The 18,002-nt window shown below is 40.5% G+C and overlaps 1 protein-coding gene across 9 annotated transcripts in view; it reads left to right on the top strand.

The window, feature by feature from the left end:
- The window catches only part of MEF2A (myocyte enhancer factor 2A), an 88,187-nt gene that overhangs the window by 14,965 nt on the left and 55,220 nt on the right, over positions 1-18,002 (top strand). For all 9 annotated transcript variants that reach the window (XM_060282510.1, XM_035132268.2, XM_060282509.1 and 6 more), the window contains exon 2: positions 11,721-11,920. In XM_060282510.1, the coding sequence (XP_060138493.1) occupies positions 11,867-11,920 (54 nt within the window). In that variant the 5' untranslated portion in view covers positions 11,721-11,866. The remainder of the gene's footprint in view (positions 1-11,720; positions 11,921-18,002) is intronic.

Below are 18,002 nucleotides of genomic sequence, written 5' to 3'. Positions count from 1 at the left end.
ATCACAATGTCTGATACAAGGATAGAACTATGTAAAGGCAAATGAGGTAATGTCCTGGGAAATACTACTACTTAGGGTTCTAAAACTGATACATACCTTTACCCTTTTACAGCTGCTATTTTATAGTACAAAGCAACAGGGGTGGCAGGAATAATGAGAGAAGCATTGACCAGCTTCATGGTTTTCCTCACATCACTATACATAGTAGGCTACATGCACACATTGTGATTCACGATATATCACCATGTCAAATATTATGAAACTGTTACCACAATACAGACTTCAAACCAGTTTTGGATAATATATTGATATATCGCTCAGCCCAGGGGTCAACAAACAGAGATGCACCAAAGTGTGTTTTCCAAGGTTGTCCGAGCACTTGGTTTCAGGAAAAGATTCAAAATTGTTCAGAGCCTTTCAAGTTGGTTATGGTTACAAGTCTGGAATGAAAAGACTTAAGAGTTAATAATTCTGAATTGTGACTATCCAAAATATTGTTCTTAACATTTATTTTGCCTTGCGTGCCTGCACTCCTAGCACACTGCCTGTTATGTCAGACTGACCTAGCACAGCAGATCCTTAATACTGGTCCTTGACTTGATAGTATGTTATGCTGCCAGAATTGAACATACTGTAGTAATATTGTCCATATCAGTTCTGAATATGTGAATTATGGAATGTGCTTAATAGGATACTTGAGTAACTTTTAAATAAGGTACGTTGACGCTAACTGCCGTACTACCCAGTGTTGTTTGTGAAAGGGAGCTGATGTGCCCTGTTTTTGCTTAGAGCTTTATAAACACTTGCAATTGGAACTGCACCTGCATCTTAGAGTATTACATGCCCCATGTTGTCAGGTGGCTTCAAGCTGTCAATTCCTGTTTGAATTTTTTGCTCTTTCAGTTGAATAAATGAATGTCTTGAGGTATTCCAGTGAAAGTTGACATGAAATCAACCCTGCAGACTTTCTGAACATGTACTTCAAAAGGACTTAGTTCACTAGTAATTACTTAAAACTCCTTTTAAAAGCAGTTCTTAATCTTAAAAAGTCATTAAGTACAAAAATCTAACTTCATAATTTGTGCAGTATAAAAAAAACACACTGCTTTGTTTTGCTTTGCTGCTTCTGTAATCCATCTTTTGTGGGCGTGTAATAATTTTGTAATAAGGGACGTGGGTGGTGCTGTGGTCCAAACCACAGAGCCTAGGGCTTGCCGATCAGAAGGTCAGCGGTTTGAATCCCCGCAACGGGGTGAGCTCCCGTTGTTCGGTCCCAGCTTCTGCCCACTTAGCAGTTCGAAAGCACGCCAAGTGCAAGTAGATGAATAGGTACCGCCCTGGCGGGAAGGTAAACAGCGTTTCCGTGCACTGCTCTGGTTCACCAGAAGCTTAGTCATGTTGGCCACATGACCTGGAAGCTGTCTGTGGACAAATGCCGGCTCCCTTGGCCTACAGAGCGAGATGAGCGCCACAACCCCAGAGTCGTCCACGACTGGACCTAATGGTCAGGGGTACCTTTACCTAATAATTTTAGAAATTCTTTGTTGCATGTTTAAGTTTTGTCTAATTATGAAATCACTTTAGGCAGTGAACTGTTACTGTCTTTCCTTCTGTAACAGTTCTAATTTTTTATCTTTCTTAACATAGCTACCTCTGCTTCCTGGCTCCCCCCCCCCTTACACCTTATAGAGACTTCTGGGAATTATGGTACAGCAAGGAGTAACTCTAAAGGACTGCACTATCATTTTCTAGGGAAAATTAACTGTAGTTGTCAGAGCAAGGCTCCTGTTGATTATGTACCTTGATGGCTCAAAATTTGCCACTCTTTGTAACATTTTCTTAATAGCCAAGATGAATGAGATACGTTTTCTAAATTTTGGGCTATGCAACAACAGTAAGGTGATGTCATGAGCCGTGCTTTCTTGTCAAGCAAAGCTTCCTTTTAGGTATGACCTGGTAATTGCTGAAGCACAGTGGACTCTAGGGAGCGATTCAGCCTCTTTGTCTTATGTTACCTTGGAATTTGCAGGTTGTGGAGGCTGTAGCTCCTCAAATAAAATAATTAAAATAAAATAAAATAAAATAAATAGCTGGTTTGTCCAGTATTGTGACAAAAGAGCCAAAAGAACAGCATTGTAGAATTGGGGGTGTTGGGAAGATAGGGCTGATGTTGCTTTAATCAAAACTCTTTCTTTAACCGGAGTGCTGGAGAAAGTGCAATCTCTCTCTCTCTCTCTTAAAGAATTAACAACGTTTATAAGACTCCAGTACATTCTTTTATGATGGAAACATGCCTAACAGCTAACCTTAATTTTATTCTGCTTTGGGGGAGAGGAACTGTGGTAATAGTGCTAATGATGAACAAGGAATCCCAGAAGCAACATAGGAAAAGAATGCATTGCATCATGTCACAATTGGCTGTATTTGAAATGTGATATTTAAATTGCCTTGCGTTAAATCATTATCCAGAAAATGGACTTGTTTTAAATTGGATTTCTATTTTGAAGCTTAGATTACTGGAGCAAACATTACTGGTTGCTATTACAATGAGAACATAAGGGTTGTAACTAAATGTAGCCTTTATGCAAACTAGAAGCATAATCCCAAACCATGTGATCCATGTAGTTAACAAGCATAGCATATTTACGTTTGCTTAGACAAGAGAGGCATCTCTGTTTTGGTTCTCTGGCCAGGATACTAAGCAAGACCACTTGCTTGAAGATTGATCCAAAATATACCACAAGCAAGGGCTGGTAGCTACTGAGCAAATTACTGTTTCAGTGAGGGAGAAAGTAAATATCCCTGATATTTAGTTGGTGGAACAATAAATATTCATTAAATTGAACAGTGCTAATTAGGAGAACTTAAAGCAGGAGAACATAATCATGTGTTTGGGCTTCAAGGGCAATAGCTCCTGGATCCTGTTGCTTTGTCTTGGTAGTACCTGGGCCCTCTGGGAAGGCCATGATGTGCACTGTTTATGGCAACATGAGAACGGGCCTTTTCTACAGTGGCGCCCTGTTTGTGGGATGCTCTCCCCGTGGAGGTTTGGCTGACAGCTTCTTTATGCATCTTTAGGCACCAGGCAAAAACATTCCTCTTTAACCAGGCCTCTTTAACCAGGCACCTGATGCCCTTTTAAAATATGTTGTGGAAGTGGAGATTATTCGGTTGTCTTTGTTCCTGTTTTGATCATGTATTTTTTCTTTTTTATATTGTGATTATATATTGTGAACTGCCCTGAGATCTTCAGGTATAAAGCAGTATACAAATTTAATAAATAATAAACATAAAAATATGTGTGCATGCACGTTCCTGACTTATCTGAACTTTATTTAGAAATTATTTTATAAGAACACTTGTAAATACTGTATTTTAAGACATGACAATTCAACAGCACACATTTCTGTTAAAATTGTTTACATTTTAAGAAAAAAAACTTACATACGTACAAAAATTTCTTTTTATGCAGTTTTTCCACATTTGAAACCAATCTCAAAACCAGGCCTATGCAGGGTCAGGGGCAGCCAGGTGCACTTGCCCTGGGCCTCAGAAGGCTAAGCCACCTAGGGGGCTCCTTTTTTGTTTGTATTTGGGGTAGGGTCACTAGCCATGATCCTGCTCTTTTGCCACTTGATTGAATATAAAATGTGAGAAGGCGGCTAAGCACATCACAAAAAGTCACATTGGTGCTGTATCCATTCATCTGGTTAGTACTTTTGTGAAATAGTGCCTTTTTAGAATCAGAAAGATTCTAAGCTGCAGAACTACATGATAAGTAATTAACTGATAGGAAAGATTTGCTAAAATCTTGGCCGGGGAGGGTGGGATACAAATAATAAGTTTATTATTATTATTATTATTATTATTAAATTTCAATCATCTCTATTTAGCAAAACAACATCATTTTAACTGACAACTAATTAAAAGTAGATGACTTACAGCAATGCAATTTCCACGAATGTACAGAGTTAGGCAGAAAATCATTTTTAAAAACAGTGAATAACACTGTCCCCTAACCCCTGTTTATTGCTGATGCAAGTTGAAATAGTAGACTGCTGTGACTGTAATATCAGCTGTTCCCAGCCAATCATTAATGGTCATTGCTTCAGCTGCTATAGCTCTTCAAGCAAGCAGATAGCGAAAGAGTAGCGGATGTACTGCCAGCCTTGGATCCCTTGGCAGTGATTTCGTTTTCTGAGTCAGATTTGCAAAGACCTCTGGCCTATAGTATATCTCTGCTATGATCTGTTTGTAGAGTTTACTCATAAATCATGATGTTGGAAAATGCATGTATTATCACCTTTTACAGTTTAATTCATGTGTGTTAAGCTGTATGGTGTTAATAATGGCATGTAAATGTGAAACTATAAAACTCAATTTCTGGGAACATCCATTATAAAACTATGGCAACTTCATTTTAAGCACCTAATTAGTGCTTCTTATGAAAGGTGTAAAAGTATTTTTGTGTTGTGCAGAGTGGGGATTTGGAAGGTTTGAACAGACCTTCTATCCCCTAAAATCCCATTGTTTCCAGGAATAGACTAGGAGATGGGGTGGGGGGGAAGCAGTGCCCTGTTGGGATTCTCCATGAGTGTGTGCAGCAGATACCCATGTCACTTTAAAGTGACGTGAGTGTATAAGTTGGGTGAAGGAAACTATAGTAAATGGTCTATACCAGGGATGTCCAACAGGTTGACTGCAATTAACAGGTCGCCCCCCAGTTATTAAAAGTCGACCGTGGTCTATCGCGGGCTTGTTTTTGTCCTGGGGGGAGAGCATTTGGCCCTGCCCCTCCCTTTTTCCTTTAGCTGTACAGTACATGATTTCAAGAATGGAAGACGGAGTTGTCTCTGGCAATCTGACCTGCACCCCTAAAAAAAGGTCAAGAATTTAGACTTGCCTCCCTAAAAACAGCTCATCAACTTTGACAATTTTGACACCCCCCCAATGGGTAGATGACTTCCAGTTTTTTATTCTGTGAGTAGATTGCAGTCTCTTGGAAGTTGGACGTCCCTGGTCTATACCCTTTGCCCAAGGTATGAGCTACATTGAACTTAGTGGGACTACTTTATAGATGTATTAGGATTGGACTGTAAGTCAGCCGCTGCAGTGTAAAAACTGTGCTAGTTGATTAAGTGTCAATAGTTTAAATGAATCCGCTTTGACAGTATTTTTAAAGCTCAAATGTGTGATAATCATGTTAGTGAATGGATAATCTGTGCTGCATATTCTAATGTAGAAATAAAACTGATTGTTACAACAGCTTGCAATGCATGCTTTGGAAAGTAAAATAATGTATAGATGCATTAATAGCATCAGCACTGGCTCTCTGTCTTCCTCTTCTTCCTGCCTCACTCAGGAGGGAGAGCAGGATCCTGGGAGAATGCTTATGCTCCTGCTATGGTGGCTAGAAATGGCCTTAAATTTTATAGTTATTTGGCACTTTCACCTTTCCTAGAGTGAGGCAGGGAAGATGGGGAGGGTGCAGCAAAGAATTTGGCTGGCTGGCAGGCATTGTTGAGCAGACAATGAGACAAATGAGCAGTTGGTCCCGGTGTGTGTGTGTATGCGTGCCAGTTCACTGTTCCGCCACACTCTCCACCTGAGATTATTGCCTCTGCTTGCCTTATGAAAGGTTAAAGCCCTGTTTGTGGTGATTTATGAAGTATTTTGCACATTTAGGCAGCAAATGACGTTTTGAGTAATGCTTAAAACCATTTAGGTAGCCCAATCTTGTGCATGCTTACTCAGAAAAAAATAGATGTTCTGTCGGGTTAAAGGTAGATGTTTATTAAATTGAAGCCTAAATCATCTTAAATTCAATTATAAATGGAGCTCTCAGGTACAGCTATGATTCCAAGGGGCAACCTTTAAAGGGGAACCAAAATGAACTGAGTTCATCTTATAGGAAATATAAGCACATGATTCATCCTTTAAAAAATGTAAACCTGAATGCTGTTTCCATCAGAGCTATACATAGCTAGTCCTGGTGGGCAGTTTTGAGAATGTAGTAGGAGCAGATAAGACGAATCCTTCCCATGACCTTCAGGCAGCAACCCCCTTTGAACAGCTGTCCCCCATTGCCCTGTTCTCTTCACCTGGAATAGATGGAACTGCATTCTTTCCAGTGTTAGAAACTGAGATATGAATGGCACCTTAAACCTAGGTTATGGGCGCAACAATGGAATGTCTAGGCACACTTTTTAAATCACAAGAATACAAAGCTGAAAATGAATGAACTGCAGCTAAAATACTATGTTTGTTTTCCACATGGTCTAGTCCAGGCACCCCCAAACTTCGGCCCTCCAGATGTTTTGGCCTACAATTCCCATCTTCCCCAACCACTGGTCCTGTTAGCTAGGGATCATGGGAGTTGTAGGCCAAAACATCTGGAGGGCCACAGTTTGGGGATGCCTGGTCTAGTCTTTCCCCTCCCCACCCACCTAATATTCCTAAGAGGGTCTCTTCTCCAGTCTTCAGAAAGTAGCTGGTAGTGTGGAGGCAGAAAAAGGTCCTCCTTTCTTTCCACTCTACAGTTTTAATCCAAAATCTTAGGCTCAGTACTGTATCCAGAGCTCAGATACTACTTGCACCAATGAAATTTCCTGTTGCAAAATGCTCCTAGAACGATGGGTGTTTTGAACACTGATTCTTGCCTATTGTTTCAAGATGCCACGTAGCACATATTCCCCACATCATTCTTCCTTGCTCTCCCACTTATTATGTGCTTTTCTGGATTGACAATTGAGATACTACAGTGGTACCTCTGGTTGCGAACGGGATCCGTTCCGGAGGCCCGTTCACAACATGAAAAGGCCGCATCCTGAAGCGCTGAATCTGTGCATGCGCAAAGCACGATTTAGCGCTTTTGCGCATGTGCACGCTCCAAACCCAGAAGTAACCCGTTCAGGGACTTCTGGGTTTGGCGCGGGACACAACCTGAAAAGACGTAACCTGCAGCGGATGTAACATGAGGTATGGCTGTACCTAGTTTTATAACTTAATTCATGCACCTAGAAAAAACAGATCAGTGTTTCTGACCTGCTTCTGCTTAGGGAAGAAACATTGCATCTAACTTCCTGATCTATGCTGCTCAGCCAGAGTGACTTTTACAAACTGTATCAAGGTGCTGAGGCAGACGCATGTGAGAGTACATTTCACTGAAGTTAGGTAGACTTAAAAGCTAGCAAGTTTAAAACTAGGTGGTAGAAGAAAATGTTGCATATGGATCAGTACTCCATCTTTTTTTTTTAAGTGTGCAGTTTGTATAATAAAATGTCATTCACAAAATCAGGTTTTTTATTTGTTAAAGCAGATGGTGTGAGGAGTTCTTCTGAGAAAAACTGGTTAGTACTTGCCTTAACAAAACTATATATCAGCAATAAATAAGTTATTTCATAACTTTGAACATAAGAAAATGTATGCCTTAAGCACTGTTGCACAAGGGTTTTACTTTGGAGTTCAGTGTGTTTCATGACAAAATTCCAAATGTATTCTCCTATTCCGTGACAGTTTAAGTTTACCCAGGAGCATTTGGTGAGGGACTTTGTCAAAAGCCCCCGCTTCTTATTTATTTAAATATATTTTTAAAATTGGTGTCAATGCTTTAATCAATATACTCCACAACTACTCCCCCCCTGCATCTCATAATGTCCAACTGCATTCCTTTTTTTCAAAATTATTTCCTTCTTTTCTGTTCTCCATTTGGGCCAGGCTTCCATTTTCTGAAAAAGCCATCAGTTAGTTTCCTTGACGATGCTTTTTAACCATGCTGGCTAAAAACCAGCTTGATGGTACTTTTTTGATCCATGCTATAAATTCTAGCTGAGCTTGTGGTTTTGAATACCCTGATATTGAATCTTTTCCCCTTTCCCTTTCAACTTCCTTTTTACCAATCACTTCATTTTTGAAAAGTTTCTTTTTTTGAAGTGAACTGTAACTGCCTTGGCGTTCCTAATTTTACAAGAGGGGTAAAATGACAAAGGAGAAAAAAGAATACACCAGGAGGAAGGTGACCAAAGTCTATCTAAATAAAAAACGTCTTTAACTGAAAAACTGCAGCACTCGGGTGTCAGGACTCTTGTTTCTGTGTCAAGGGTCAGATGGAGACTTCTGATATACAGCTGTCCCTGTGAGCCCCATGTCTGTTTCTGGGGAGGGGGTTGTGGGTTTGTTCTGCTTCTGTTTGTTTTTATTATGTACTAGCTGACCTGGCCACGCGTTGCTGTGGTTCTTTCCTGTGATTCTCCCCACTCTGTCCAGACACATGACTTATACTGCCCCCTCCTCCCCCCACCCCCGGCTCATCCCTGTATCATCGCCGTGCCCCCAAGTGTGTGTTGGGGGAAATGATGAACGACTGCCTAATGCTGCCAGGTGTTTATTAATGCAGCCACTGGGAGAGGCTTTGGGCTTGGGCTTTGGGGGTGGAATGGCTGTTTTGGCGGTTGTTGGACGGTGGTTGATGATGTAACAATTTGGTCCCGCCCTCAGAGATCTTCCTTTCTATTGGATGCTGCTGGAGTCTTCAGAGCTTCTGCTGGTCATTTCTAATTTGCACGCCACTTTTTGTGTTTATTCATTATTTTAGGTGTGAAAGGTGTGCTTTTTTGGGAAAAAAAATTATGCTAGATCCCTCCCTGATGGGCAAGGTACGCTTTGTCCTAATTTGATGCAATTCAGTTCAGCGGTTATGGTGAAAGGCTGGCACATCTGCGCGTGCAATGCCTACATTTATATATATATATATAGATTATGTGTTTTTATTTTGTATTTTTATGCTGTGAACCGCCCTGAGATTGTCAGACAAATAAAATAAATGAAATAAAATGTAGGACACAGCTTGTGTTCTAAAAGGATATTTTGTGAAGTTTAAAACTGAGTGGCTGGTGCCTTGTTCAGTTCTGTATCTTTGTTACCTTTGCCCTCTCTCTATTGCCCTTTAAGATACAAAATGTCACCAGGACAGAAGCAGTCTTCTCTGTTCAGTCAGCAAGTATGTTGGTCTAGTACAGGGGTAGGCAACCTAAGGCCTGAGGGCCGGATGCGGCCCAATCACCTTCTCAGTCAGGCACATGGACAGTCTGGGAATCAGCGTGTTTTTACATGAGGAGAATGTGTCCTTTTATTTAAAATGCATCTCTGGGTTATTTGTGAGGAATAGGAATTCGTTCATTCCCCCCCCCCCAAAAAATAGTCCGGCCCACCACATGGTCAGAGGGATGGTGGACTGGCCCATGGCTGAAAAAGGTTGCTGACCCCTGGTCTAGTAGTTATTCCTCAGCAGAGGCAGGAATCTAGTAGTTATTCCTCAGCAGAGGCAGGAATCTAGTAGTTATTCCTCAGCAGAGGCAGGAATCTTGCTATCTTACAGCAAGTCAAACTGCTTGTCTGTCTAGCCCAGCAGTGTGACTGGTAGTGGCTCTTCAGAGTATTGGGCAGAGGTATTTCCTGTGCTTTCATCCTTTTGTTACCTTCTGCCCTTGCTAAGGATATTGTTTCAATTAAGGATGCCATGTGCAGTGGGCATTTGTATTCAGTAGTGCTACCTTCCTAAATGTAGCCTGCTCCATGATGTAAAAAGGGGTAGTATTCATATCAAAGACACATTTGCACTCTTTATCTACACAAAGCTGTATTTTACACTCTGAGCCCAATGGTAACACGTGTCCATTTTCAATTTCTTCTAACTTTTTCTCCTGGGCATTTTAATGATATTCTAAGCTCTAAAGACTTAGATGTCAGAGGGATATTCAAATGGAATTTCTCAAATTATATTCCTCTTATCCATTTTTAATGCTGCATCAGAATATCATGGCTTTATCCTCAGTTGAGGGTGAATGTGAAATGCTATCTGACTAATCTCCTTGTGCTGCCACTGCTTATTAACTCTGAGAATTGTGTTTAGTGCATTTGCCCATTTTCCTATACATGGCTGAAAGGTAGGGCATTTTGTGACAGGTAACTGAGACAATTTGTGTTGATTTCAGTAAGCCATTTCCCCCTTTATGGGAAAGATTTAGAAGACTGCAAACTCTCTAATCCAGGCATGGGCAACCTTGGCTCTCCAGATGTTTTGGAACTACAACTCCCATCATCCCTAGCTAACAGGGCCAGTGGTCAGGGATCATGGGAATTATAGTTCCAAAACATCTGGAGAGCCAAGGTTGCCTATGCCTGCTCTAATCAATCCTATTTTTAAAATTACTTTGACAGACTTAGATTGGTGCCAACGGTCTGTAGACCATGGTTGGTCTTGATAGCCAGTCCATGGTAGTTCTTTCCCATTCTTCCCACTTCTTCAATCTAGTGTCAGATGTCTAAAAAGCAGCAAGAAGTCTTGCAGTGTTGTTTCCAAGATTCAGCACCCAATTCTTCAGGTGCCTGGATACATGTGGGGACTTTCCTGATTTCACACTGGCAACAAGCAGCAGCCCTGCTGCTTATTTAGTATTTCTGAAGTATAAAGTAAAGACACAACACTTCTATAGGCTCAGGAAAAGAGTTGGGAACTGCTTGATTCTGTGCACTAGCTAAACAAAAGGTTCATTTGTCAGTGATGAAGTGTATTTGCAGATCTGTGTTCAAGATGAGCATCTTTACATAGGGCCATAGGCCCAAGGCTTGAGGATACCAAGTGGGGATTTTTTTTTCTTTGAACGTTGAATATGTGTGCACGCACACACTTTGCCCATGGAGAATAATAAAGATAGGAAGGTTCATTTGCTCAAAATGCCTTGTATGTCTATACTGTATATTGTTGCTTGCAAGCATGGTAGCTTAATGCATTTACTTGCCTTTGTTGACTTATCCAACTCCTGCCTTTTCCTGTACCTGTGTTGTCATGTACTCACAGACTTGTACTTTGTGTTCCCTTTACTCCCCACAAGCAGATTCCATTCTCTCCCTTCCTGACTTTCTCTCACCATAGTTCACAATGTGTGGAATCAGGCAAAGTGTGTTTGGTACTAACCTGGATTATATCTGATTGGGTCCCAAAACATCAATGTGTAGTGCCTGCTTAGTTTATTGCAGTCTCTGATATATATATATAAGCTACTCATTTCTGAGGAAGTTTTTTACATTTTTAAGGAAAATGTAACTTGTGAGCCCCAGTACATATGCACACGTTTCAGCTTGCAAGCCTTTTCATTTATGTGGATGGTGACACAGGCTTATTGGAAAAGTTTGCAAGCAGCAAAGAAGTGTTGGATTGGTAATTGGCTTGTTAGTGATGTGTGAAAACTTGCAAGTTTTACAGTAATGAATATAACCTTGAATTTCTCAGCTATTTGTCAGCCTGTATGTTCCTGTGAAATAGTCTTTTGGGAAAATGGAGTGCTACATGTAGAAGTCTCAGAATGGATTTATTTTTAAACGGCATTCAGAAGAGGTTTTGTTCTTGAATAGCATCTTCTATTTGAGCATGCACTATTCTCCAGAAAGAAAAACCAGGAGAATAACTGGTGGAGTTCTTGACTTTTGTACCTCTAAACCATTGGGTAACGAATGCAAACTTTTGAATTGGGTTCTGTGACTAAACTCTGTGTCTTGATCAGAGTACAGTGAACGCATCATATGATATAATTTACTGTATTTCATTCTGATCAGAGAAGAGGCTGTGTTGGTTTGCATTTGACTTGTAATATTTAAACATTTGTGATGTGAAATACGTACTTTTGACACCAGAAACCAATTTTTATGTTTTTCTATTCTAGGCTTTCGTTACGACAGCACAGTGCATGGTCGAGGAAAAGAATTTAGGATTTAGTCCTGGAAGACAACTATCTATCATGTGCTAGGATACAGAGTTTGTGGATACTTTGACTTTTGTGCTTCTGGATTATAAAGAAGGAAAGTGAAAATGGGGAGGAAGAAAATACAGATCACAAGAATAATGGACGAGCGGAACAGACAGGTGAGAAATAATAATGTTAAGCAAAGGTGGTCATTTGATATGGCTTCCCCAATAGCAGAGTCCTCCTCATCTTTTTTTCCTCTTGTGCCATGTCTATTAGATTGTAAGCCTGTTTGGAGATTTGTCTTACTTTTATTGATGCTATATAAGTAAATAAGGTGCTGTGGAAGGTTTTTTGGCTGAAGAGTGGGGGTAAAATGCTTTAAGTAAGTGTGTCATTAATTTGCCAATAACTTGATTTAACGGCATCTGGCTCCACACACTTTGTTGACAGAGCAGATACTGTTTGAGTCATGTGTGAGCCATGTGACCAAATGACCAATAAGAAAAAGTATAAAATATAGAATAATAACTAAGATCTCACAATCCAACAGTTTAGATCAGTGATTGCCAAACTTGGCCCTCCAGCTGTTTTGGGACTACAATTCCCATCATCCCTGACCACTGGTCTTGTTAGCCAAGGATGATGGTAGTTGTAGTCCCAAAGCAGCTGGAGGGCCAAGTTTGGCCATCACTGATTTAGATATTTTCTACCAGCTTCATGAATTGCACCTGCCTAATATTGATTTTTAATTGGTTGGCCCCTTTTGTTGTCTGCTCCCCACCCCCAACATATTAATCTGGCAAAATTCCATTGACCCGGATACAAACTTCCATTGACATTGATACACCAATCTATAAAAGAGGCTCCCAAAGCAGGCCCTAGTATTCTTTTTTCTCAAAGTTCACTACTGAAGAGAGGTTTATGCCAGCTTCCTGTTGAAACTATCAACACTTATTGTTTTAAGGGGGTGGTGGTGGAAGATAACAGTTTGACCTATTGGCAAAATCAAACACAAACTTGTATCTTTTATGGGGGAAAACTCACAGCATCAGACATTAAATTAGCATTTTAACTATATTTGTTCAGTAAGATGAATATAGTAGTAAGGAAACTTCTCATGTTTTCAGCCAGTTCTTGTAGAAATACTATTTCTATTACTTAGCTGTACTTTTATTATGTTCCTTTACACACACAAGATGTCTTAAACTATTTTTACCAGACCATGTGGTTGGCTGGACTATATGTTGAAAAAAAAAATGAACGAATTCCTATACCCCACAAATAACCCAGATATGCATTTTAAATAAAAGCACACATTCTACTCATATAAAAACATGCTGATTCCTGGACCGTCTATGGGCCGGGTTGAGAAGGCGATTGGGGCGCATCCGACCCCCGGGCCTTAGGTTGCTTAACCCTGATTTTTAGTAAGTACATAGGGAGGGAAGTCTTAAAACATTCCTCTTCAGATAGGATTATACCTCAGCTCTATCCTGTATACAAAGTAACTGATACTCTGGGGGATTATAATTAACATGAGACTGTAATTGTAGTGGTAATTACAAACTCTTATCTGCCTGAATGAGCTGTAGGCCATTTATATAATTGAGCTAGATGGAATAAATGGTTGTAACTGGGCTATCAAAGGGACTCAGTGTCAGAATCATCAAATAGTCTTCTTTGTTAACAATTAAGAGAGAACTTTTCCCCATGAAATAAGTGTATAAAAGCATTTTGCAATTGCTTATCAGGTCTGTGACCTTTTTGTTATGTTTTTGCAAAAGCAGAACATTAGATTCTGCAAACATTAAAGCCCCTGATGGACTTAATAAAAGACTGAGAAGGCTTGCCCTTCACTGTTGTACAAAGTTGAAATCATTTTATGCTTTCTCAAATGCATTGTTCTGGTTTTAGATGTTTTTATTGCACAGGAGGAAAAATTGGCTGTTATTACACTTCACTTGAAGCTTGGGTATAGCAGTTCCACTTATGATTCAGTCTAAGATGGATTGCTATAGTGTGGGCAAATCTCCATACAGTGTCAGTGAAATGGTTGGGTATGCAATACACGTGGGTGGGCTGAGGTTAACTACTTGTCCTGAAGAAGTAACTGCTTGTCCTGAAGAAGAAAGCTGCACTTGAGGCCACCCTTATAAGTTATTCAATAGGTGGGTGACATCCACTGCTTTACTTATCTAGACTGTTCCTTCTCCCCACCCTACCAGTTGCTTATCATCTCCCCTACTAATCTAACCCCACCACTGGAGCAGAGTTGTTAGGGTCCTTAATGAGACACCCAGATTTACATACTGTATTGGCCCGAATATAAGCCGCACCCGAATATAAGGTGGGGGGGGGATTCAGTATATAAGGGAATATAAGGTGGGGGGGATTAAAATTCAAGGGGGGGGGGAGACAATACCCAAATATAAGCCGCTCCCTTAAAATTCAGCAGGCACTCACACCCATTCTGTTTTACCGTATGTTTGTTTCAGCAGTGATACCATAAAAGCAAGTTTTTGTAAGGTCGCGAATTTAAGCCACACTTTAATTTTTCACGGTCAGAATTTGGGAAAAAGGGAGGCTTATATTCAGGTACTGCCTGCCTTATACTTTGAGCCAAGTTGATGGTTTTGCTGTTGATGTTTAAAGCCCTAAACAACTTGAGACCAGGATACTTTGATGAGTGCCTCCCTGGATCATTTTAAATTAATATTTAAGATCTTATGAGGAGATCCTGCTAGCTGTTTGATGACTAGTAGATTGTCACCTGAAAATGACTTTATCATGGTCTCTCTCAGGTAATTTGCCAGGCGATGACAGGAATGATTTTTTTAAAGCCTTTTGAAAACTTAACTTTATGCAAACTTCTCTGGACTCTGACGCTTACATTAAAACAAATTATTTAGTACACTGCTCAGGTTTATTTGTGATACTCAATTGTCTATTTTCTTGTTTTTATTTAATTTATTTTAGGTGATTTTATTGAATGTTGTTGGTATTCTTGCTGTTGCAAACCATTGGTAAACTTTTATTAAGAGATATGGATAGATTACCATGTTGTTCAAATGGTAACTTTATAATGTAGGTAGAAGTCACGGGATAAGCCTCAATTTATTGAGAATAGTCACAGAGCAGGGTGTGCCTGAAGAAATTGTCACTATGTGATTATGTTGTTATTTTGCCACAATGGAGTGTGTTTTTCCCTGTGAGACATAAATTGGGTGGGTGATCTTCCATGGGTTTGGACGCTTCAGCCTAGGCTCACAATTGCTGCCCAAACTATGCAGTTTTCTAAAGGCAATTTGAAGCAACTGGCATCCTGTAAGGGTAAAATGAGAAGGTGGGAGGAGAGCCATGTATATCACTCTGTGCTCTTCGATGGATTAAAAATGTAATGTCTTTGTGGCGCTGAGCAATATATGGATATAGAACTAGATAATACATTTTGGTAAATTTCCTTGTCTGCTATGTGAAGCAAAAGAGAAATTGGGGTTTGGAAGAAGTTTGTTGCAATTTTTATAAGTGCCAGTTAACTGGGTTAGTGCGATTGCAGGGGAATACTTTTCATATGTCTCCTCTGTATCTTATAGTCTGACCCTTAAGTATAGTAGTAGTTGTCCCCTTCATTTCATTGTGTAATACATACCCTAAGTAGCAGCAAAAGTAAATTTGTTGCATTTCATTTTGTTTCAGCATTTGAAATGGTCTAATTCAGGCATCCCCAAACTTTCGCCCTCCAGATGTTTCGGACTACAATTCCCATCATCCCTGACCACTGGTCCTGTTAGCTAGGGATCATGGGAGTTGTAGGTCAAAACATCTGGAGGGCCGCAGTTTGGGGATGCCTGGTCTAACCAAAAGCTTGTGAAACTTTGTAAACATCAAATGAACTTGGAACTGCCTATTAATTGTCTCCAGAAGCCAAAAGCCTTCTGAAAGTCTTGTAATCGCTGCAAAAGGTCCTAAGCAAAGAGGTGTATTTGACCTTATAGCAGTCTTTACTTCAAAACTGACGAACTGTCCAGGCAGCTCAAAGGAGAAATGATCTTCCATCATCGAAGGAGTTCAAAATAAGAACCAGCAGCTTGCACTTGGGCCCAGAAATGCCAGATAACTAGTACAGTACAATTTATTTTTGCTTTCCAGTATTCGTGAGGTGGTGAGCTACAGCATTCTTCACCTGCATGAGCTTCGGAATAGTTTTCATTGACAATCCCTGTAAAATGCATTACAATAAAGGCAACTCCCACCGTACATGCTGGTTCAGTTCTACCCTCTTGTACGCAGACGATACTGCTCTCCTCTCCTATTCCAGAGTTGGGCTACAAAGATATTTAAGAGCATTCTCCAATTACTGTGAAGTGAATCACCTAGCAATTAACTACTCCAAGTCAAAGATTCTTGTTTTTTCTAAAAGTTGGCGTCCATTCAATTGGTCGATTGGAACCCAAAAAATGGAGCAAGTTAAATGCTATAAATACTTGGGTGTCACCTTTCACTATAACTTAAAATGGGTGACCCATCGCAACAGAACAATTAATTTAGCAAGATGCTCGGTTGCACAAATCAAGCGCTTTCATTTTCTTGGTGGGAACCAATTTGTACCTGCAGCAATTGCTGCCTATAAGGCAAAATCCGCCTCCCAGCTTCTATACGGGATCCCCTTATGGATATCCAGCTTTAACAACAAAGTAGAAGGAGTTCAATCATCCTTCTTTCTGCAAATCCTTGGAGTACCAAAATGTGTGCCATACTTGGCTATCTGTGCAGAATTGGGCCAACACCTTCTTGAGACAAGAGGTTGGATCATTACTTTTAAATACTAGTTCTAAGGGTTATGCATATAAAGCAAAAATCGCATATAGCTAAAATTGCTTTCAGAGCCATTATTACTCACATTATAGGTGGGGCATATGCTTATTCCCCCTCTATGGGAGGAAGAAATAGCTGCTCTGCAGCTAGGCAGCCCACCTTCTATAAGGCTGCCTGTAAGGGGAAGGATCAGAGGTGGGAGGAAGCTGGAAGACCCAAGCAGACCCAGTGCAAAGAGAGCTTTGTAAGTTCTTCGCCTTTCCTTCTTGGCACACCCTGTGTTTATTAGCTAATGGTTCAGTGGTTCTGGGGGTGGTGGGGATCCTCTTATGGGAACTCAAATTGTTCTTTGAGTTCTTGTGAGAGCATCCCCACCACTTGCAGAGTCACCATTCTGCCAGCCCAAAGAACCCTGCTTCCAGGGTGTACAGAGTGGTACTTGTCCAGGCAGGTTCAGGTTTGTGGAGCAGCAGAAGAGAGGAGGAAGGAGACAAACGGAGAGAGAGAGAAAGCCAAGCACATATAGTCATGTGTAATGTGCATAAGATGCAGGTTTATCACAGTCCCTTATAGAAGTTGCAGAAGTAACTTCTGTAGCACAAGAGTAGCACAATCCTGTGTTGTCAAAAGGGGCTGGAGCTGACAAAAGCCACTCCTGGTCACTGCCTATGCTTGTTCAGGAACAAAAAAGAGCACCCCCAGGTGTCAAACATGTTCAGATGCAGTGATTACCACCTCATCTATCACAAGCACAATTGATCCCTCCAAACATTGGGATTACCTAGCAAGAGCAGCACTCGCTTTCTGCTGGATGATCCTGAACCTGACCTTTGGGATTTACGTGCTCTATTCAACCTCTGTCCTTAAATTACAGTATTTTGTTGCTCTGAATGTATACAGACAAGGTCTGCATGTGCACTACTCCCCCAGCCCCATCCTTTTGAAATGATGGGAAAGATACTACATGGGCAGGAATCTCCTTTCTCCCCCCACCCTGTCATTCTATATCACCAAAGGTTTGTAAGCATGTAGTCTGAAGTAAGGCAAGAGAGTCCTTACTGCTGCTGGTCCATATTTTACTCCTCACCTACCCAGAGCCTTTGCCTTTGCCTTTGCTGTTGTGTTTCACAAAATCTAAAGCCACTTGTGAATTTACTGTTCACAAACCTGCCTGTTTTTATTTTCCAAAGGGCTTATGGCTTAAGCTCTATAGCTTCTTGAACCACAATAGTGTAGCTTTAGGAATTTTGTACCCCCAAAACAATTTTTTTTATCAGCACAAGCATATATACTAGTCCAGCAACTTACTCTTGAAAATAGTTAGCAATTGTATAAGAACAGATTTTACTTAAAGAAATCATTTCAGCTTATGGAGTGCTAATGCAGGCAGTCTAATGGAAAACCCAATTCCTTCTGTACTTAGAGCAGTGCTGCTGGTGCATT

This window comes from Zootoca vivipara, chromosome 14 (genome assembly GCF_963506605.1).
Source record: "Zootoca vivipara chromosome 14, rZooViv1.1, whole genome shotgun sequence".
Classification (NCBI taxonomy): domain Eukaryota; kingdom Metazoa; phylum Chordata; class Lepidosauria; order Squamata; family Lacertidae; genus Zootoca; species Zootoca vivipara.
Note: the sequence above shows the minus strand (reverse complement) of the source record. Positions and strands in the feature narration are given on the sequence as shown.